The sequence below is a fragment of the Mirounga angustirostris genome, unplaced genomic scaffold, assembly GCF_029215605.1.
Source record: "Mirounga angustirostris isolate CCGP_5_RB_7025 unplaced genomic scaffold, mMirAng1.0.hap1 SCAF_12, whole genome shotgun sequence".
In the NCBI taxonomy this organism is placed as follows: Eukaryota; Metazoa; Chordata; class Mammalia; order Carnivora; family Phocidae; genus Mirounga; species Mirounga angustirostris.
Window position 1 is genome coordinate 74855043 of NW_026991720.1, and position 22223 is coordinate 74877265.

General features: G+C 39.4%; 1 protein-coding gene and 1 long non-coding RNA gene across 18 annotated transcripts in view; one reads left to right on the forward strand and one right to left on the reverse strand.

Moving 5' to 3' along the window:
* Positions 1-22223, reverse strand: part of ADAM22 (ADAM metallopeptidase domain 22) — a 227712-nt gene that overhangs the window by 81481 nt on the left and 124008 nt on the right. Inside the window, exon 1 of one of the 17 annotated variants that reach the window (XM_064575316.1) lies at positions 526-1030. The exons of the other annotated variants lie outside the window; for them this stretch is intronic. Within the exon in view, the coding sequence (XP_064431386.1) occupies positions 526-672 (147 nt within the window). The 5' untranslated portion in view covers positions 673-1030. Of the gene's footprint in view, positions 1-525; positions 1031-22223 lie in introns of those variants that run through there. 17 annotated transcript variants of the gene reach the window in all.
* LOC135362115 (uncharacterized) lies at positions 999-20787 on the forward strand. The gene is made up of 3 exons (XR_010406545.1): positions 999-1263; positions 17336-17514; positions 20253-20787. It is a non-coding gene; the product is annotated as an uncharacterized LOC135362115 (long non-coding RNA).

Below are 22223 nucleotides of genomic sequence, written 5' to 3' on the forward strand. Positions count from 1 at the left end.
CTAAGAGAATTATTCATAAACACTCCTGGTGAGCCAACTCCAAATCAAAAGCCGGGGAAATAAAAGTTGACTAAATTTATGCCTTTTATGAGGTGACGAGAGAAAGAACAAAGAAACAGATACTGAAAAACCCATGTGTTGGGCGCCTGGGCGGCTCAGTTGGTTAAGCGGCTGCCTTCCGCTCAGGTCATGATCCTGGAGTCCCGGGATCGAGTCCCGCATCGGACTCCCTGCTCAGCGAGGAGCCTGCTTCTCCCTCTGACCCTCCCCCCTCTCATGTACTCTCTCTCATTCTCACTCTCTCAAATAAATAAATAAAATCTTTAAAAAAGAAAAAAGAAAAACCCATGTGGCCCCTGCATTAGAATCAGCTGAATCCTCTATTCCACCCCGCCCCCCGCCCCGCATCATGAGAAACTCAACCTTGAGCAGCACCAAGATGATACTCTTTCATATAAGCTAAGTAAAAATGTATATAAATCATTTGAGAGTCACTAAATTAAACTGAAGGAGGAAAATGCTTACTTTTATAGTGTTTATATCAAAACTTGACAAGGTTATACTATTCTGTTCTCCAACCATGAACGGTTTTACCAGTAAGCAGTCCGGGTGGGGCTTGAAATTCCAAAGTTTCTTCTGGCAGCTGGTTACATTAATTCCCATGAGACTCATTTCTTTGGATTAAATGTTCTTGTAAGAGGTAATAGGGTAAATCCTCTGCCATCTCAGGGTGGTGCCTCAGTCTTTAAACACCTGCCACTCAGAGTGTGGTCTAGAAACCAGCGGGTGCTAAGACACTCGGGAGCTGGTCAGAAATGCAGGCCCCACCTATCCACTTACTTTAACTGGCATCTTAACAAGGTCCCTGGTGATTCATATGCACATTAAAGTTTGAGAAGCATTGTTCTAAATGGCCTTTTCCATTCCCCCCACTGACCTCCTATTTCTGCAGAAGCTAAAAGCTCGTAATTCCAACTGACACACTGAGATAGGAAAGAGTGAAATAGGAAGGACTAATAGAATGGGTGGTTTAAAGGGGCAAACGCGGCCGGCTTTCCAGTCTGCCTTACGGATTAATCCTACCCCAAATATTCAGTGCTTGACAAGAGGGGAGAGAACAGGAGCAAACAGGATGTAACAAGGCTGAAGACAGTTTCTTCACTGGAATGCCAAGAAAGCAGCCTGGTCTGTGACTACCGTTTCTCATGAGATAAACCTACAGGATCGAGTGAACCCCAGTTCTGAGGAGGTGGCAGAGAACAGGTAAAAGGGCTCTGATCCTGTGACACCTCCAAATCCCCAAGGGAGTCACTGAGCATCATGAACTGAGGACTGCAGGTGGATGTGATGGAGGGTAAGAAAGAACAGGGTGGTACTCCACCTGTAAGCCTGACAGGGGGTGTAACCCAGTAAAGCACAGACTTCAGCACAGAAATAAAGCCAGACACTGACTTTCTGGGTGGGGCTGGTTTGGTGAAGATGTTAACAGCATGAGCTATCAGCTCCTTTGTTTACTAGCTATGCAATCTGAAGCAAGTTACAGAACCTGCCTGTGTCATCTGTCAAATGGAAGTAACAATTTCACAAGGTTGTTCAGATGATTAAAAGAGGTAAAATGTATAAAGAGCTTAGAATAATGCTTGGCACTTAGCAGGCACTCAATAAATGTTGGCTACTACTATACTATGTATAGGGCGCCTGGGTGGCTCAGTGAGTTAAGCATCCTACTCTTGATTTCAGCTCAGGGGCTCAGGCCATGATCTCAAGGTCGTGAGATCGAGACCCCCCCCCCCTTGGGCTCTGTGCTGAGGTGGAGCCTGCTTAAGATTCTCCCTCTCCCTCTGCCCTTCCCCTCCTCACCTCCCCCACCAGCTCACACACTCACTCATGCACTCTCTTGCGCACTCTCTCTCTTGCTCTCTAAAAAAAACAAAAAATTACTATGTGTTGATTACTGTTCTATTCGATTTACATACACAATCGCCTTAAATCCTCACATCAATCCTATAAAGAAAGATTGCTGTCTCTCTTCTACATAGGAGGTCACAATCTCCAAGAGCCAAGCTTGCCCACCTGGGACATTGCCAAGTAGGGATGCAAACTTTTTGTGAATATGTAAATGCAAGGCCTGTGTCATTTCCCCTACACTACTTATGAGTTGGGCCTAGAGCCTATGGGGATCTAGGGCAAATCTGAACTTTCCCCCAGGCTGATTCTTTGGGGGTTTTGTTTTATTTTTTGAGACGGGCTGGGAGTAAATTGAACATAATTTAAAATATCCTCTGTTGGGGTGTTGGACTGATGAATTGTCCATAAGATTAGGTTCTAAATTAGAGGTCATTATATTTCAAAAGACCTTCCTCAAAACATCTAATTGGACCAGAAATCAACACTCTAGCTTTCTGTTAGAGAGACATGAGGGGCCAACAGTCAATGAGGTAACTTGGATAGAGTAAGATTTCAGTGTGAAAATATTTCCCTCTACTGGATAGTGACTAACCAACCCCATCAGATCTCTTTCTGAAGTCTCAGACTCACAGTGGACAGCAGATAGAAACACAGTAGAAGAAAAAAGATAATAGCAAGAATTATGGTACCAGATTATGGAACAATGGAAGTTGACAAGTCACTGTAAGCGGGGAAAATATGTCAGAGGCAAAGGTATATAAGAAATGTTTTATAAATTACTCAAATTTTCTTTAAAATACCAACTTTGGAAACATGTTATATTAAATCATAAAAAGAACAAAGAATTCATGTTTTAAAACAATCGTCCAATATACCAGGACTAAATAGATGATTAGATAATGAAAAACAATCTTTCACTAATTTCTGATTCTGAAAAATAGGAGTGGATCCAAAAACAGCATATGATCAAGACCCATCTGCACAAAAGCCTAACACTGCAAATGAAGTGAGGAGCTCAATATGGTTCACTCATTATCAAATGTTTCCATGACACTTCAAGAGAAGCACAAACAACAGGGGGATAAAATCTCTTTAGTTGGGCTATTAGAATTCCAATTTTGAGGCTCTCAACTGGTGGTATGTGTAATTCTTCTAAATGATGGGAATTAATTTCTGTGTTGTGACTTTTTTAAGGGATTCACCATATGGCAATAATTATTGAAACCATGAATTAAAGTAATGAAGTTATTACATTGAACTTATTGATTTATTAATTATTAAAATAAATAAAATTTAATGGATTTTTAGTTTATATAACTTTTTATCCAGTATTTTAAAAATCATAAATGCTTATGGAAACATTTCTAAGAATTCAGGATGCACATGGTGAAGAGTAAAAAATACTCCCTTCATACACATTGTACAGTCTGCAGGTGACTCCTGAAAAGCAAGCGTTTTTTTTTTTTTATTATTCTTATGTTAATCCCCATACATTACATCATTAGTTTTAGATGTAGTGTTCCATGATTCATTGTTTGTGCATAACACCCAGTGCTCCATGTAGAACGTGCCCTCCTCAATACCCACCACCAGGCCAACCCATCCTCCCACCCCCTTCCCCTCTAGAACCCTGTTTGTTTTTCAGAGTCCATCGTCTCTCATGGTTCGTCTACCCCTCTGATTTCCCCCGCTTCATTCTTCCCCTCCCGCTACCTTCTTCTTCTTTTTTTTCTTAAAATATATTGCATTATTTGTTTCAGAGGTACAGGTCTGAGATTCAACAGTCTTGCACAATTCACAGCGGAAAAGCAAGCATTTTTGACAGATTCTGTGTACCATTTCAGGAATAGTCTATATGGTATATTTAAGGAAATACATAAATACACAGGTATCTTTCAGTCCACAAATGGGTTTACACTGTACACACTGTTCTGCCACTTGATTTTTTTCTTAAGGTAACCTTGACATCTTTGTATATCAGTATCTCATTCTTTCCATGATAGCATAATATTCCATTATAGGGGCGAACCATAATTCATTTAAACATCCCCGTGCCAGCAGACATTTAGATTATCTCCATTTGTTTGGTCATTATAAACAATACTTCAAACATCCTTTCACATATTTTTGTGCAATTCTGTCGATATGTATGTAGAACACATTACTAGATGTGAATCTGGCAGGTCAAAAAATATGTGCCTTTTAAATTTAATACCTATTCTAAGAGACAAATAAAATTATTTCTTGGCCCTTATATCTGTTTTAAAAGATGCACTGCATTTGAAAATAAGAAACTGTATTTTACTAAAAATAGTATACTGCAAAAAAGATCACTACTTAAGCCAACTTTGTTGAGTCTTATCAACTTATAAAAGTTCTCCATATCTTCATACAACTTTCTTGAGGAACCAGATGCTTTCTGAAAGTGGGTATTATATATAATAATCTAAGACAGATGTAGGGAAAGAGAAAAGCCAGCAGCACATCATAATAGAGTTCGGTTCTTTATCTGACTGCCGGTCATAGCTTCATTCCTTAAAGTCTCTTTTGCTCCAGAAATAAATCTGCTGTCATTGAAACCTTCTTCATACTCCTTGATTTAATAACACAATCACCATAGTACAGATGTTTATTTTTAGCTAATTAGATAGTTAAGAGTTAAAAAAAACTACCCACCTCTCTAAAAATGAACTGTATGATAGTTCCAGGGTCTACTGGTTTATCTCCCTGGTGGACAAAAGGCTTATTGCAATTTTTATTCTAGGGAAGTTAAAATAATCATTTATTTGCAAAATTCAAAGACAAACTGCATTTTTATTAAAGAGCCAGAAAGATCCCAAAAGAAAAACAGAATTTATTACAAATATGATACACTGAAAGCACAAAGGAAGCTACACAGACTGGGTTATAAAACTAGAAAAATCCAGTAAAGGGAACCAGGGGAGCACAGCAGCAAGGCCACAGTCATCTGCCCTCCATTCAGACCCTCAAAGGAAATTCTACAACTTTATCAGTTCCAAGATGAGCCAGGGCCACAGCCTCCAAAGAGCCTGCTCTGATTTCCTCCTCCTCACAAATTACTTCTCATTTAACCTCTGTTTCTCTGAATGTTCATATACTATCAGATCTGTACTGCACCTCTTTACACTTGCATTCCTGTTTCTGTCTTACATCCTCCCCTAGCCTATGGTGTCTTTTCAGGGAAGCACATGTACCTAATCTATGTTTGTATCTCTAAGCGTGCTGTTAGAAAACTGTCGATCTCAGTTTCCTCATCAATAAAATGGGATTAATATCTACTCACGCTGCTAACAAGAGTATTCAAGGAATCCCATGAGATAACAAAGTCAAGTCGACTGTAAACTACTATATAAACAGGTGAGGGGTGCAATCAGGGAATATTTACTCAATGAGGGATTCTATCATGTCTCTTGAGCTAGGATTCTCTTAATTTATTTGCTAAGAGTAACAATTCAGGGCTATTGATTAATAATGCAGATTACTATGTTTCTGGCCCTGAAAGTTTGTTTAGGCAGCTCAGAAGTGAGATGGAGAATCTGCATTTTTACAAATACTCCATGTTTTTCTTACTCTAGGAATACACCAGAATGGTGGTTCTCAACCTTGGTTGCATATCAGAATCACCTGGGGAGCTTTTAAAATCCCAATGTCCAGGCCAACCCTCAAATCAATTAAATCATTATCTCTGGAGATGGGACACGGGCATCAGCATCTTTATAAATGCTCGAGATCATTCAACAGGACTGCAGAGATTGAGAATGCCTGCACTAGAGAATGGTTGCTCATAGCAGGGATTCCCAAAACTACTCCCCAAGCTAGAGCCTCATCCTGGTGGGCTTTGTAAACCAAATGATTCCCAGGCCTTCCCTCGGATCTATGGAATCAGAATCTCCAAGGAGGTAGGGCTTCAGGGTTTTTAGAGTTGCAAAAATTCCCCCACTGATTCTGAATACTGTATTTGGAATTACTAACCTAAAAACACTCAGTCCAATACCAAATCATCTCCATATAGAGGATACCAGAAAGACTGGGATCTTTCAGAGAATGAAAGTATCTTCCAGAACCTAGGCATTCTGTTTGGTGATCTTAGTGATTTATGAGAGAATTCATAATGACTGATGAGGCAAATACTTCACAAGTGAGAAAACACGGATTAAGAGAGAACCTTCCTACTTACTTAAACTTGGGTATGCCAGATGCCCAGTCAAGTCTCTTTACACTGGTGGTAACCAAAGAGCAGTTTCCAGCACAATAACATGTGCTTGTTAGAAATTCAAATTCACAGGGCACCTGGGCGGCTCGGTCGTTAGGCGTCTGCCTTCGGCTCAGGTCATGATCTCAGGGTCCTGGGATCGAGCCCCACATCGGGCTCCCTGCTCGGCGGGCAGTCTGCTTCTCCCTCTCCCACTCCCCCTGCTTGTGTTCCCTATCTTGTTGTGTCTCTCTCTGTTAAATAAATAAATAAAATCTTAAAAAAAAATTCAAATTCTCAAGCCTCACGCTGGGATGTGGTTCAGCCACCTGTGTTTTAGCCAACCCTCCAGCCGACTTCAATGCACTCTAAAGTTTGAGAGCAACTGCTTTACACCACCCCTGTCCCTGCATTCTAGAGCTCCTCACTGCTGAGCTCCCTGAAATCCTACACTGGTTCCTCAGCAGATTCTTAACAAAAAGGACATAAACCGTCATAGCTTTTCTCCACACCTTTTCTCGTTTGACCCAGGCCAGCCGGCTTTATCGGAAACAATATGGAAGGCAAAAGGTGAGGCAAGACTAGGTGAGAATTCTACCATGGACAGAGCCATGAAGAGCGGTGCTACTTGTAGGTGCTGGTATGCGGGACGCCTTAGCCTGCATTAAAGGGACCAGCATGGTCAACCATCCGGTTAACCTCGGACCAAGGGGTTTCGCAGGATGCAGGTTATTCAGTGCTACATCCATGAAAGCCACAGGCAAATCAAGATGATGTGGTCACCATAAAAAGGACAGGGCCAGTGTGACACTTACAGACCAAATCCTCAACCCAGTAACCCATGTGTTCCTTCTCTGCTCACTGGGTCACAGCCCTCTCCCTCTCCTGCTCCATGGGCACCAGTCCCAGGACCAGCCTTCTGCCCTGCAGACTGGGGTTTACACCAGTTATTCTCCTCCATGGGCGACATCCCTGGTCATTCTAGCACAGTAGTTCTGAGCCCTGGAATACCAAGCTTTATTCCCTATCAGTTATATTAGAATCTCTAGGGGTGGGACCTGGCATTTTTAAAATCTGTCCAGATGATCCTAATATGCTACCATGGTTGAAAAGCTATGCTTTAGCCAATACCTCTTTGCAAGAACTGAAGCCCTGCCCTTGACCTCTACTGTATACTAGATTCCTTCCAAGCATATGCACTGCCCAGACTTCTGTTTGTGGCCACATGGCTAGAGTCTATTCCACCAGGCGCTTGCCTACAATAACCTCTTCCCAATTTCCCCTTGACACTGACATGAGAAACCTGCCCTTTTCTTACCTTTCCCCTTCCTCCCTCCCAATGGTGACAAATGGCATTTTCAGGCATTACTGAGTCAGGAGTAAACCAAGTCTCGCTAGGGCCATTTGCATCAAGGAAATCCCTAGAAAAGCAAAATCTTATGTTGGAGAGGATCCACCAACCCACCCTGATTAAAACTCGTAACTTGAGATTACAAAGAATCAGACTGGATTCACAGAAGGGACATAGGCTAAACATCTGTTCAGGTAAAAGTATAAGAGTTATCTGATTCTATGAGCTCTCTAAGAAAAGTGGAGAGAAAGGCCATCTCACTTAAAATTAAATAAAGCTATCACATGGTGGTTCCCAAATGCCAATAATCTATAGGTCTATACTAACGTATATCAAAATCTTTACCAGTTCATGTCAAAATGAGAAAAATAAATACAGTGTAGTCAGTCTTTCATAAAGCTAAATGTATTTCATTTTTATACAACTGCCCTTTGTTTTTGAGATAAGTTCTTTTCTTCTCTTTCATTATTAAAGTTATCCATTTTTAAATTTTTAACAGAATGGTTATTTTGGAGCAATGTTAGACTCACAAAAAAGTTGCAAAGATGGCACACAGAGTTCTAGCATACCTAATCACCCAGTTTTTCCTCTGTTAACATCTTATATTACCTGAGTACATTTGTAAAAACTAAGAAATTGACCTCAGTACATTACTATTTACTGACTCTAATTAGATTTTAGCAGTGTTTCCATTAATTTCCTCTTTCTGTTCCAAGACCCAATCCGGGATACTATAAGGCATTAGTTGTTATATTCATTTCTCTGTATGTTAACAATGGTAATTAGAATTTAGGTATTTTATTTTATTTTATTTTATTATTTTTTTTTTTTAAAGATTTTATTTATTTATTTGAGACAGAGAGAATGAGAGAGAGAGCACATGAGAGGGGGGAGGGTCAGAGGGAGAAGCAGGCTCCCTGTCGAGCAGGGAGCCCGATGCGGGACTCGATCCAGGGACTCCAGGATCATGACCTGAGCCGAAGGCAGTCGCTTAACCAACTGAGCCACCCAGGTGCCCCAGAATTTAGGTATTTTAAAAGGGTTGTTTCCCTATATGGTGAAAATGAAAAGACTGGCAACTCTGTATTAATCCCTAAAATTTGTTTTGTTAGTATACTGGGCTATGAAATATAACTCTAGTCAAGAGTATAAGTGAATACTTCCTAAATTTTAATTTCACACTATAAATTTTCAAACGAATTTTTAAAAACACCCTAATGTAAAAAGCTTAATTTAAGTGATTAGAAATAAATTCTGGGGGCACCTGGGTGGCTCAGTCATTAAGCGTCTGCCTTCGGCTCAGGTCATGATCCCAGGGTCCTGGGATCGAGCCCCATGTCAGGCTCCCTGCTCGGCGGGAAGCCTGCTTCTCCCTCTCCCTCTGCCCCTGCTTGTGTTCCCTTTCTCAGTAACTCTCTCTCTGTCAAATAAATAAATAAAAATAAATAAAATAAAATAAAATAAATTCTGAGGGTGCCTGGATGGCTCAAATGGTTAAACGTCTGCCTTCGGCTCAGGTCATGATCCCAGGGTCCCGGGATCGAGTTCCGCATTGGGCTCCCTGCTTAGCGGGAAGCCTGCTTCTCCCTCTGCTTCGCTCTCTCTCTCTGTGTCTCTCATGAATAAATAAATAAAATCTTTAAAAAAAAAAAAAGTTAAAAAATAAAATAAAATAAATTCTGAAAGATTAGTCAATAACACTTTGCTATAATAGAAATCTACGACTCCTTGTTTTCTGAGGACTACCTTTTCAAAGATGTTTGTATAGTAGACAGCCTTGAAAAATGGAGATATCTCCCTCTAAAGCAAAAAACAAAGCACGTTTACTGCCTAGTATAAAAGACTTAGGTTTCCTAAATTCAGAATTTCTCTCTAGGAACACAACACACTGTGTATGCAGGTGTCACTAGCCTTTCCCCCCTCTGTTAGTGTCTGGAATCGAGGCTCGAGAGACAAGTATAAGAAAACGTTGATGTTCTGGCTACTGCTATGGCTATGAGTATTAAAGTCCTTTGTCTCTAACCCAGGAGTCTCCTGTCTTCTGCCTGCAAAGATGAAATTCCAGCAGGCTAACTTGTTAACTTGCAAATAAGATAAAATCTCAGACCTTCACAGTTCTAGAAACTTGGATTTCCATCTTTCCCTGAAAATTAAGAGATTTGCTAAAAGTGAGCCTCTATTCCCACATTTCCATCTTCCTATAGGACAAAAACCAGCTGACGATGAATAAGGCCCATTTTATCACAACTAGCAATCTTTCATTTATACTACTGGTTGATAACTTTGGATATTTGTGTTTGCTACCCTATTCAACAGTATAGTTTTTTAAGCAGCAACCAAATTATCAGCTTCCTCCAAGATGTAGAACTAAAAAGCATCATTCAAAATCTCTGCACTATTTCTTTTTTTTTTAATTTTTTTTTTTAAGATTTTATTTATTTATTTGCGAGAGAGACAATGAGAGACAGAGAGCATGAGAGGGGGAGGGTCAGAGGGAGAAGCAGACTTCCCACCGAGCAGGGAGCCCGATGCGGGACTCGATCCCAGGACTCCAGGATCATGACCAGAGCCGAAGGCAGTCGCTTAACCAACTGAGCCACCCAGGTGCCCCCAAAATCTCTGCACTATTTCAATACTAACTGATAAGTGCTAGGATCTTGTAGCATAGTCATCAATCAAAAAATATTTTAAAAACTAATAGACAAATCTAGTTGATAAAAAAAAAGAATGATTTCATTTAAAAATTGCATGGTTCCTGTTAAAGAGAAAAAGATGTATAAGAATATTATTGTAGCAGAAGTTTCTACAAGAAAGGAACAAAGAGACAGAACTAGAAAGTCACTGGATATAAATAAAGGTGATAAGGAAGGAGTTAGTCCTAATGGAAGATGGTGAACACCACAGAAAATGAGGGCTATCACTTTCTTATGAGCTCTCAGGTTTAAAAAAAAATCCCACCAGGGACCTAGTGAGCTTAAAATCTATTTTTATTGTTGTGCAGGAGTCTTTCCTTATACTGATTTCCCCTGGGTGATGCCAGCTAAGGAAAACAAAGCATGAAAACTATGATAAGTTCTCAGGAGTTCCAGCTCATAAGCACCCTAAGTGAACAATTGTTAGTCTTTTGAGATGCAATGCATTTTCAAAATGTATAGACTTACTCCCTTCTCTTGTCTGTCAGCTCAGGCACCTCCAGCACATATTCTAAATGTTTTTACATTCGTTATAATCAAAATGCCTTCTGTATTAGTTTCCTAGGATGGCTGTGACAAATTACCAAATTAACTGGGTGGCTTAAAACAACAGAAATTGATACTCTGACAGCGCTGGAGGCGAGGTGTCTGAAATCAAGATGTTGGTAGAGCCATACCCCCTCTGAAGACTCGAGGGAAGAATCCCTCCTCAATTCTCCCTAATTTCCAGTGGTTGCCAACAATCCTCCTCACTTCCTGGCTTGTAGACACACCCCCTCGGATCTCTGCCTTGTCTGCACATTGCTTTCCCTTTGTGTGTGTGAGTCTCTATGTCTAAACTTCCCTCTTATAACCATCAGCCATTGGATTAGAGCCTCTTTGTAATTTGATTGCATCTGAAAAGATCCTATGAGGAAAAAGTCACATTCACAAGCAAGAGGGGACATAAATTTTTAGGGGACACTATTCAACACAGTACAACTTCCCATCAAGTGAATGTTTAGATGTCTAAATCCAGGGATTTTGCTTCTAAGAAGATTGGCTTAGTGGAATAAACTGGAGGAGTCTAGCTTCATTCATCTAATAAGATTAAGGTCTATCTTAATTACCTCTAGCCAGCCATTCATTGTAGTTTCCCATAGCTTCGTTTAAAAATACTCATCATTATTTTTCCACAAATAATAGGATAAATCTGACCTTCGGTTGAGACCTTCCCAAATTGCTTATTTTTAACCAGAAAAGAGGCAAGAGAAACTATTTTTCAGCTGCCAGGTAACTATGACAGACCCATCAATATAATAATGTCTTATTAGGCTACTAAAAAATTTTAGGTGGGGCGCCTGGGTGGCTCAGTTGGTTGGGCGACTGCCTTCGGCTCAGGTCATGATCCTGGAGTCCCAGGGTCGAGTTCCGCATCGGGGTCCCTGCTCGGCAGGGAGTCTGCTTCTCCCTCTGACCCTCCCCCTCTCATGTGTTCTCTCTCTCATTCTCTCTGTCAAATAAATAAATAAAATCTTTAAAAAAAAAAAAATTTTAGGTTCCGGGCGCCTGGGTGGCTCAGTTGGTTAAGCAACTGCCTTTGGCTCAGGTCATGATCCTGGAGTTCCAGGATCGAGTCCCACATCGGGCTCCCTGCTCAGCGGGGAGTCTGCTTCTCCCTCTGGCCCTCCCCCTCTCATGTGCTCTCTCTCTCTCTCTCAAAAAAAAAAAAATTTTAGGTTCCTACAAAGGAAGGGTACTTATCATCTAAAACCTTATTCTCTAGTTGATGTCTGAACATTAACAGGGAGAAGTATAATTGATCAGAAGATAGTTATACAGAAAGAAAGCATATCAGAAGACAGTTATACAAAAAGAAAGATAGTTATACAAAAAGAATATTTCTATCATTCTCCCATCCACTCCTTTTCTGAAGAAGTGAAGATAAACAGGGAACACTTCTAGCTGCTGAAAGAAGACTGCATTGCAACATCTCCCTCCCTCTTATACCCTGAGCCTCATGCACTGTGCCCAAGAACTCAACACCAGTATTCAGTGTTCTTCCCTGGATGATTCTGAATTAGTCCAGGACTGATTTAAATGTACAAAGGGTTGACTTCCTAAGAAGGAACTTCTCAAGCAATGCCCTTCAGAAAGACAAACTCGCATTTAAGGCTGTATCTGATAAAAAGTGGGTTTTTTTTGTTTTTTCCAGCAACTGTTACAATGGACACAGGTTGGTCATTTGCCATTTTTTGTTACTTATTTTCTTATAAAATGAAGGAGGGAGTTAAATTAAGTGGTATCTATGATTTGCAATCTATTTGTTGTTGTTTTTTGCAATCTATTTTTACTTTATTTATTTATTTAAAAAAAATCAAGGGTTACCAACTTTTTTCTTTTAAATACCAGGCCAACTTCCAAAAAATCAGTATCTTATACACAGCACTTAGCATAAAGCAACAAAATTGAAAACCAACAACAAAGATGCTCATATGTTTAGGAATTTTTAAATGTTTAATATAAAAATTTTAAACAAGTTATAAATTGTTTCTAAAACCCAAATAATTTATGAGTCATATAAAAGTCATGTATAAATTACAGAAAAAATATATATGGACGACAACAACAACAAAAATCTAGGTATCAGAACTTCATGGATGCTGCTAAAATACTACCAACAGTAAATTTTACATTTCTAGACGCTTACAGAAAATAGAATTGATAATGAATAAGTTAAACATTTAACTCAATGAGTTATGAAAAGAACACAAGCAAAGTGCTTTTAAAGTAAAAGGAAGTAAACATTAGTAACAAAGGTAAGCTGATTCTTTGAAGAAAAAAAAAGTATTTAAAAAAAGTTACAGGACTGACCAAGTAAAAGAGTAAAGGCATAAATAAAGTAAAGAGAAATGAAATAGGAGACACTGATACAGAATTAGACTTTAAAAACCTTGAGAAGATTTGAAGCAAATATAGCAAAAGACTAACATGTTAAGTGTACACATGGATATAATATTATATACAATTTTGAATGTTTTAAATATTTCACAACTATAGAAATTTCTATTCACAGGACATTGCTGGTATTTTATGCCTTGAAATTTAAAATTAACTTAGATGTGATTCTAATATACCTTAGAGAGAGGAAACAAATATGAACATGAGCCTCAGCACAGATGATGAACTTAGCATTAGGTGAGCAGATGTGAGGCTCACTATATGGTTTTTAGATTTCCTGTTTATATTTACTGCATCTTTCTATGGCAGGGGGAATTACTATGCTCTCTCAGACCTGTCCAAACTGGACTTCTCACCACACAGTGTTGGGTGAACGGGAGAAACTACCCAATTTACTGATGATAGGCTTAATTCATTCATTTATTATTTTTTTTGTTCAGCAGATATTTATTGTCTTCTAGGTACACATAATGCTGAATGCTATGCACACAGGACAAATTTCCAAGAGAGCTTAGTCTTGGAGTAACTTCTCATGGAATTTATAGTCTAGAGGTACAGATGATTATTTTATTAGGAAGCAGATCGTGAAGGACAGCTTTTGTTGATGCTGCTGTGCCTCCTGTGTCCTCAGTAGGATCAGAAACTAGCAGAAAGAATGGGCAGAAGCCACCAAAGGCTTAGCCAGAAATATTTTATGAACTGCCACTTTCCCTTAATAATATATCAAAACTAGTATTTATGGAGCATTTCCCATACCCAAAGCTCTGGGTTCATGTTTGTCTTTCTCATTTAATAGATGAGGACAATGAAACACAGAAGGAGTAAGTACTGTCCAAGGCCATACAAACACGAATTGGCAGTGTCAGGATATGAATTCAGGTCTGTCTAGCCCTAGCAGTATTGTCAGTCTTTATGTTTTCCTGCATCCAAACTACAGAGCTGTCCTGGACTTGAAAACAAAACAAGTGCTCAGTTATATCTGTTAACACTACTCAAGAAAAATTAAAAAAAATTTTTTTTCTTCATCAGGAAAGTAGTATGAAAAAGCTCAAAGACACAGCACTTAACTCTGCACAAAAATCTAATTGCTACGTGGAATACCTATTGACCCCACTCAGAATTACCAAAGCAACTATTCTACCTTCCAGAGACAGAAGTAGTCTTCCAGATTTTTGAGAACGAGAAAAGAAAGAAATCAATGTGTGAAGTCCAAAGGTGGGATTGGCTTGACTCCTGTAGGTCACACCTGATTTCTTTGAGTTGAGGCTCTGGTCAAATACCATACTCCTGCTTTGATCCTGTCTCCACTTCTTATTCTGTCCACTCTCTCTGATCTCTATTTCTCTCACACACCAAGATCCTGCAGCAAGGCCTCTGGACCCTTACACATACTCATTTCACTGCCTGAGAAGCTGTTCCCCTCCCACTTACCATGCAAAATTCAGAATTAATATCATTTCCCTACAGAAGTCTTCCCTGACCAAGCGGACTAGGTCAGGTCTCCCATCAAATGCATTCAGGACAATGTGTACTTAATTCCCTGTACAGCACTTTCATAACTGTCATTTAAAAAGCCCTTTTGGTAGCTATTTTCATTATGCCTGTCATCCCTATTAAACTACAAGTTTTATGACAGTGAGAATTGCATCATACTATTCATAGCTACCTCCCTGAGCTAATGGCAAGCATTCAATACACAGCTATCGAATGAAGGACGACTGAGAACACAAGTAGGGTATCTGAGAATTTAGGCTTTTTTCTAATGTGTCACAAATCTCTAATGTCAGCTTTCCTAGTCATTTAAACCCCAGTTGCTTAAATTTTTAAAAGTTTTCTATAGGGATAATCAAGTCCACTTGCATCTACCTCCTTTTCTACCTCTTACATGTAACAAAAAGGATGCTATGATAAAACATCAGTGGAGGCCTGAACATTACCCCCCAAAATGGCTATAAACCCTCAAAGCACTCAATGCTGAGGTACTTTATACTCTGGTCTTTATTACCTGTTTTTTTGTTTTGTTTTGTTTTTTTCTGGGGGGGAGGGAGGGAGGGCGGGAAAGGAGAGGCAGAGGGAGAGTGAGAGAAACTCTTAAGCAGACTCCAAGCCCAACGCAGAGCCCAACTCGGAGCTCAATCTCAGGACCCTGAGATCAGGACCTGAGCCGAAATCAAGAGTCCGATGCTTAATTGACGCACCCAGGCGCCCCATCTGTTCTTTTTTTTTTTTTTTTAAGATTTTATTTATTTATTTGAGACAGAGAGAATGAGAGACAGAGAGCATGAGAGGGAGGAGGGTCAGAGGGAGAAGCAGACTCCCCGCCGAGCAGGGAGCCCGACGCGGGACTCGATCCTGGGACTCCAGGATCATGACCTGAACCGAAGGCAGTCGCTTAACCAACTGAGCCACCCAGGTGCCCCCTGTTCTTATTTTTATAGTGGCCATTTATTCACTGGAAAATAAGAGGTTTTTTTTTTTATAAATTAATAAGAAAATAGCACTAATTACAATACCAGAGAATAATCTATGATTTTTTTTGCTTCAAATGAATTTCAAACTTGTCAAAAACACTTCCACAACTTCTTGTACAATCATCGTTACTCTAATAGTTCACTCTACTTCCAAAAAAATTTGCAACAGTCGATTATATGACACAGTATAATGAAAAAATAATTCTATAATTAAAGTAGGGACGATATTCTATTACAAAATAGTTAATTGGTTCCAAACATAGAATACCATTAGTTGGTGCCACTTTTAATTTTGTTTTAATTTATGGCTGAACGTGTCTTTTTAAGTTTATGGATAACACCTTGAATATTAACAGATGAAATAATTATTTCAATACTTAGTTGGAAAAAAATCTTACACTAGAAAGAAAATAAATAGGACTTTCTACTCAGATTGGCTACAGAGCTTTGAAACAGAACTCACGCTGACATCAGCTGTCACTTTTCATTTTTCCCTGCTCCCAGCGCTAAGATACCTGACCTGTATAAACTGGTAATGGGCCAATATATTTTCTTCAGGCTACAGAGTTAAGACTACTTGGAATCTTAACAATGCCATTAAGGTAGCTGATGCATTATACATGATGATGGACCAAGAGCAACCTTGCTTCAGTCCCAAGGGAAAGCAAAATCTACTTAATCCCCACAGAATTTTCTCCTGTAATGCAAAGAGAATCAAGTCATGAAATCTGAGACCTTCCTGAAACCACACTGATTACAAGATCACAGAGGAGCATATATTTGCATAAGCTACCAAGGGGAAAACGCACACACTGTCCAGCTCGTTGAAGAGATGCCAAACAGGGCGCCTGGGTGGCTCAGATGGTTGAGCGTCTGCCTTCGGCTCAGGTCATGATCCCAGGGTCCTGGGATCGAGTCCCGCATTGGGCTCTCTGCTCCTTGGGAGCCTGCTTCTCCCTCTGCCTCTCTCTCTCTCTGTCTCTCATGAATAAATAAATAAAATCTTTAAAAAAAAAAAAAAAAAGAGATGCCAAACAGATGACTAGCCGTGGCTAAAAAATAATGCCGGGACACATACCCAGAAGAACTATTACATGTGAGGAAGAAACAAACACTCTACCAATTTTTATGTGAGACCTGTGTAGCTCTTTTATTCTTCCTGTGTGTGTGTGTGTGTGTGTGTGTGTGTGGACACATGCTCGCACATTGCAGAAGACAGGGGGATGGGTACTTTGAAGCACCTTGGCAGAAATACAACCAAATATCTTCCAGTCTGTTGGCAGGATGATGATATGTTTTAGCTTAGTTACTCTTGAGCATAAAACCTCACATTTCTTCCAGATGCAAGTAAAAATACACATAGGCGTAAGATGGGCATAAGAATTGAAGCATGTGTCTACCATGTGCAAAACAGCTACATGTTTCAAACAGTTATAGCTTAGGAGTCATGGCAATTCCCTGTGCTGAACAATACTCAGTCCAGCCTTTATGAAGAACAAAGAAGGACTAAAAATAAACCCCAAGAGAAAATGGCTGAAAAAACAAGGCTTCCTGAGAAGGCATCTGGTTTTCCTTAGAATAACGGAAATTTTCTATTTAGAATAATCGAAACTCACCTCAACCAAATGATGGTATCTTTTCAATGTATGTCTTACTAAAACAAACTGCTAATGGAGATGTAACTACAAATGGTAAATTGGGGTGTTATGACTTAAATATGTGCATTCTGATTCCTCTGGTATTGTGATCGTTTCCACAGAGAAGGCAGACGATAGTGGATTAAAGCAGGAATTCTGGCACCAGAATGCATGGCTTCAAGTTCTCGGTCAAGTTAGTTAAACTTTCTGTGCCTCAGTTTCCTCGCTGCAAAATGAGGACAGCAATGGTACTACGGGAGGACCAAGCAACTTAGCATATGAGATGAGTACCCAGCACATAGTAAGTACCATCCCAGCATCTGCTGCTTCTCCAACTGCCACAAGTACTTCTACTCTTTCATTCCTCAGTCCAGTTACCAGTACTGATCCCATCAGGATATCACTAGGATTCAAAAAGGTATAGAATGTATGAAACAAGAGATCCCTGACGGTGAAATGAGCACTTAGGGGCTCATAATAATTAATTGGCAAAAATGCCAAATTTTGAAAATGATATATAACAGAAGCACAGCGAGTCATTTTATTTTTTTTTTAATTTTTTTTTAAAGATTTTATTTATTTATTTGACAGAGAGAGACATAGGTGAGAGCAGGAACACAAGCAGGGGGAGTAGGAGAGGGAGAAGCAGGCTTCCCACGGAGCAGGGAGCCCAATGTGGGACTCGATCCCAGGACCCTGGGATCATGACCTGAGCCGAAGGCAGACGCTTAACAACTGAGCCACCCAGACACCCTATTTTTTTTTTTTTTAATTCCGTTAAGGTGAGTGCAATTAGCTGGAAAGAATATGCCACCAATAGTTTTGAGAGAGCAAAACGAGTTTAGCTCTGTAAGGAGAATTGGTTAACTCTCCCAAGGAGCGAACATTCAACCACCGGCAGCAGTTACTCGCCACGAAGATTTAGCCCTACAGACAGCAATGAAAACAGACTTCATACAGGACAGCAATTCATGGTAATTACCAATCAACCAAGTCAGCTGACTAGGATTCCCATACACTTCCCATCAAATATATGGCTCTTCCAGCTACACTTTTGCTTATGATTTAAAATACTTTAAAATACTTACGTGTGGATATCATGGCTCTGGCAGTAACAGAGAAAATTAATGAGTCCTCATTCTGATATAATCCACTATTTAAAAATGGAAGTATTTAAAAATGAGCAGCAGCTCAAACCCACTGGACCAGAAAAACAAGGTTTCCTGGCTGGATCTCTTTGCAACTATAGAATCATCTCTATACCAGGAGATCCTAGAATTGAATCCCACTACATCCCCCATTACTCACTTCAATAATTTCTTATGAAATTACTGGAAGATTAACCTTACACACACACACACACACACACACACACATATATAAGTCTAGAACTCATTCTTGTAGAATCCTTACATCCTGAGGTTTTTTCAAAAAATTATTTATGTCAGCAGTTAGAGGCTAATGAAGTCATTAAATATAATAAAATTTAAAACCAGTTTAGCCACAGTTGGTTACCAAATATTCATGGATAAGGAAAATACATAGAACAAAAAAAAAATTTTTTTTTAAAGATTTTATTTATTTATTTGAGAGAGCGAGAATGAGAGAAAGAGAGAGCATGAGAGGGGGAGGGTCAGAGGGAGAAGCAGACTCCCTGCCAAGCAGGGAGCCCGATGTGGGACTCAATCCAGGGACTCCAGGATCATGACCTGAGCCGAAGGCAGTCGAGAACAAAAAATTTTTAAAAGCCATTCTGGTTTTACTACTAGTCAGACTGATGTTAACTCATAACTCATAACTCTGTCTCAGAGAATTGTCTCAGAGAATTCAGAAGAGATTTCTAGAAGTCATCTAATTTTAAAAATTGTGTATTTGTGGTGAACTTGGTTTTTATTAGTGTAAAAAGTTATCACGTCTGTAGATATGACATCTGAAAATGTTCCCTCTGGTGAAGAGAACCAGTGTGAGGTGACTGCATGCCCATCCCACAACCTGTAACACCTGTACCTGAAACTGTCCTTCATCCTGCACCTGAGGTTCTGCTCCAGAACGCAGGTGCAGTGGTGAGAGTCCTTAACCTAAATCTCCCACGCAGTCTAGCAAGAACAACAAAAATACACATTCTGACATATGGGTAATGGCATCTGCCAAACATACTACCATTGCTTCATTAAACTGTCATAATTTTAATCAACTCTATTTATATACACCCAATTTAAGAATCTCCCTAATAGACAAAATAGTGACCAAAACCCACTTTGGTTTATGGCAAATGCACTGTATCTCAATAAAACTGTTTAAAAAAAAAAAAATCCATATTACCATGGCAGCAGGAGCCACCCCCCACCCCCCACCCCCCGCCCAAAAGGACCAACTAAGGGTCTTTGATTGATAGTCTGCCCCTCAGCCATCCTTAAAATGCACATCACTGAGTTTACTTTACTAGATAAAGGCCTTCCCCATTTCCCCAGAGCCAGGGGAAATGCCTGAACCTTGGATTTGAAATTAAAGGCGATATAGCTAAGAGCTTACATGACAACTTCTACAAATAGATCCATTTAAAAAGAAATCCTCTCTAAAAGCATCTTCCCGACCATGTGACTTGATTACTGTCTAGGTAACTAAGTATTATTCCCTTATCCAAGAGGCTCTGAAAAAGCTACTGTAGTGAGAATTCAAGATAGAGAACATGTTCCTCAAATGTAAGGGAAAGTTGTCAGCGCATTATGGATGAGAAATGCTGTTGGTGAGTCCTCCTAAAAAAAAAAAAAAAAAGGAAAACTAGATTTTAAAAAGCTTCTGTATAGATTACTTGGCAACAGTGGCTGTTGCTTGCATTTCATGTCAAAGACAACCTCAAAATAAAGAGATTACCTAAAAGCTATTTGAAAACAAAAACAACACTAGTCTCCATTTCAGAAGATTTGTCACCGATGGAATGGCATGGATGGCCCTCTACTAATGCACACAGCAAAATTTATTGCACACCCACGCCTGGTTTTCCTTTTCTTCTTAATCGCTTACTCTTCTTGCTTCTAGAGAAAGAACCAAGATTCTGGATGGTAATGCCGTTTTGAGAATCAATAAGGAAACCTGATATCCAGGATAAGCAAAAGCAGATTAACCCCTTTCTGCGTCTTCCCTGCTGCTATTAATAAATATGTATAATGACACTTTGGCAGTTTCATAGCTATTCTTGTGCTCCGATGGCCAAAAAAGAAATAGTTCAAGCATTTATGTACGCTTCAATTGTATGCAACGAATTCAAGAAAAATCTCTATGTCATAAAAGGATATGTCAAGGTCTTGTCATTATAAAAAGTAGAGGATGCATGGGGCGCCTGGGTGGCTCAGTTGGTTAAGCGAATGCCTTCGGCTCAGGTCGTGATCCTGGAGTCCTGGGATCGAGTCCTGCATCGGGCTCCCTGCTCGGCAGGGAGTCTGCTTCTCCCTCTGACCCTCCCCCTCTCATGCTCTCTCTTTCTCTCATTCTTGCTCTCAAATAAATAAATAAAATCTTGAAAAAAAAATTATTAAAAAAATTAAAAAAAAGTAGAGGATGCAGAATGCAGTCACTAAACTATAACCTATATTTTAAATAAAATAAATTCACTAATTACAAACTGAGAACATTTTTTACTTACAAAAGAAGTCCACAATATTTTATACCACCATATAATTATTTGAGGGGTATTTTTTGCAAACAAAGTAAGTTAAATGATATCTTAAGAAACATTATTTGTGGGGCGCCTCGGTGGCTCAGTTGGTTAAGCGTCTGCCTTTGGCTCAGGTCATGATCCCAGGGTCCTGGGATTGAGCCCTGCATTGGGCTCCCTGCTCAGCGGGGAGCCTGATTCTACCTCTCCCACTCCCCCTGCTTATGTTCCCTCTTTCGCTGTCTCTCTCTGTCAAATAAATAAATAAAATCTTTAAAAAAAAATAAATAAAATAAATAAAAATAAAAAAATAAACATTATTTGTTTAATATGTTATACAACTTTTAAACTATTCAAGTGTTGAGCATTATGTTCACCATGGAGAAATCAGAAAATGAGACATGAGAAAGCTTGAATACAATTCAAGATAACAAGCAATTATCTATGGATACTGTTCAGGCTTATAGGAGCTACAAAGTTAGCATAAGCCAGGAAGGTCTCTGTTGTCTTGACAGTCATCATATTTAATATTTTCTAAGTGATCTCTTAAAGCTGTTCTCCACTAGAATATTTTTCCTGTCTTTGACACAGTCATTGTAGAAAAGAAAAAGATTAAGGCAGGATAAGAAAAAAAAAGGTATCTCTTTTTAAGTGATCTCTTAAAGCTGTTCTCCCTAGAATTTTGTTCCTGTCTTTGACAGAGTCATTGTAGAAAACAAAAAGATTAAGGCAGGATAAGAAAAAAAAAAAAAAAAGGTATCTCTTTTTCAAGAAAGACAATGAGCTAGAAATCTGACTTAGAAAAATGAGTGCAAAAGAAATCCAGAGATTCTGCCTGTAGCACATGCACCTGCTGGTTAAGCTGGGAATCCTTCATGGAGCTTCAACCCCAGGAAGGGAAGATGGATGTGAAGAGCAGGAGAAAACCTATTTGGCAAAAAAAAACAAAAACAAAAACAAAAACTCAGGCTTTCTCCTTGCTTCTATATCAACTTCACCAACATTCTATTTCCAGAAGTAACAGTGGCTATTTCAATTTTCTTAGAAAAAAAAAATTTTTTTTTTAAGATTTTATTTATTTGCGAGAGAGAGAATGAGACAGAGAGCATGAGAGGGAGGAGGGTCAGAGGGAGAAGCAGACTCCCTGCTGAGCAGGGAGCCCAATGTGGGACTCGATCCCGGGACTCCAGGATCATGACCTGAACCGAAGGCAGTCACTTAACCAACTGAGCCACCCAGGCGCCCCTTTTTTTTTTTTTTTTAATTTTCTTAGAAAATATTTTTTAATGAAAATTACACCACCATTCCACTAGAGAAAAAGGTTCCCTTGAGTCACAATAACTTCTCCCACCCTC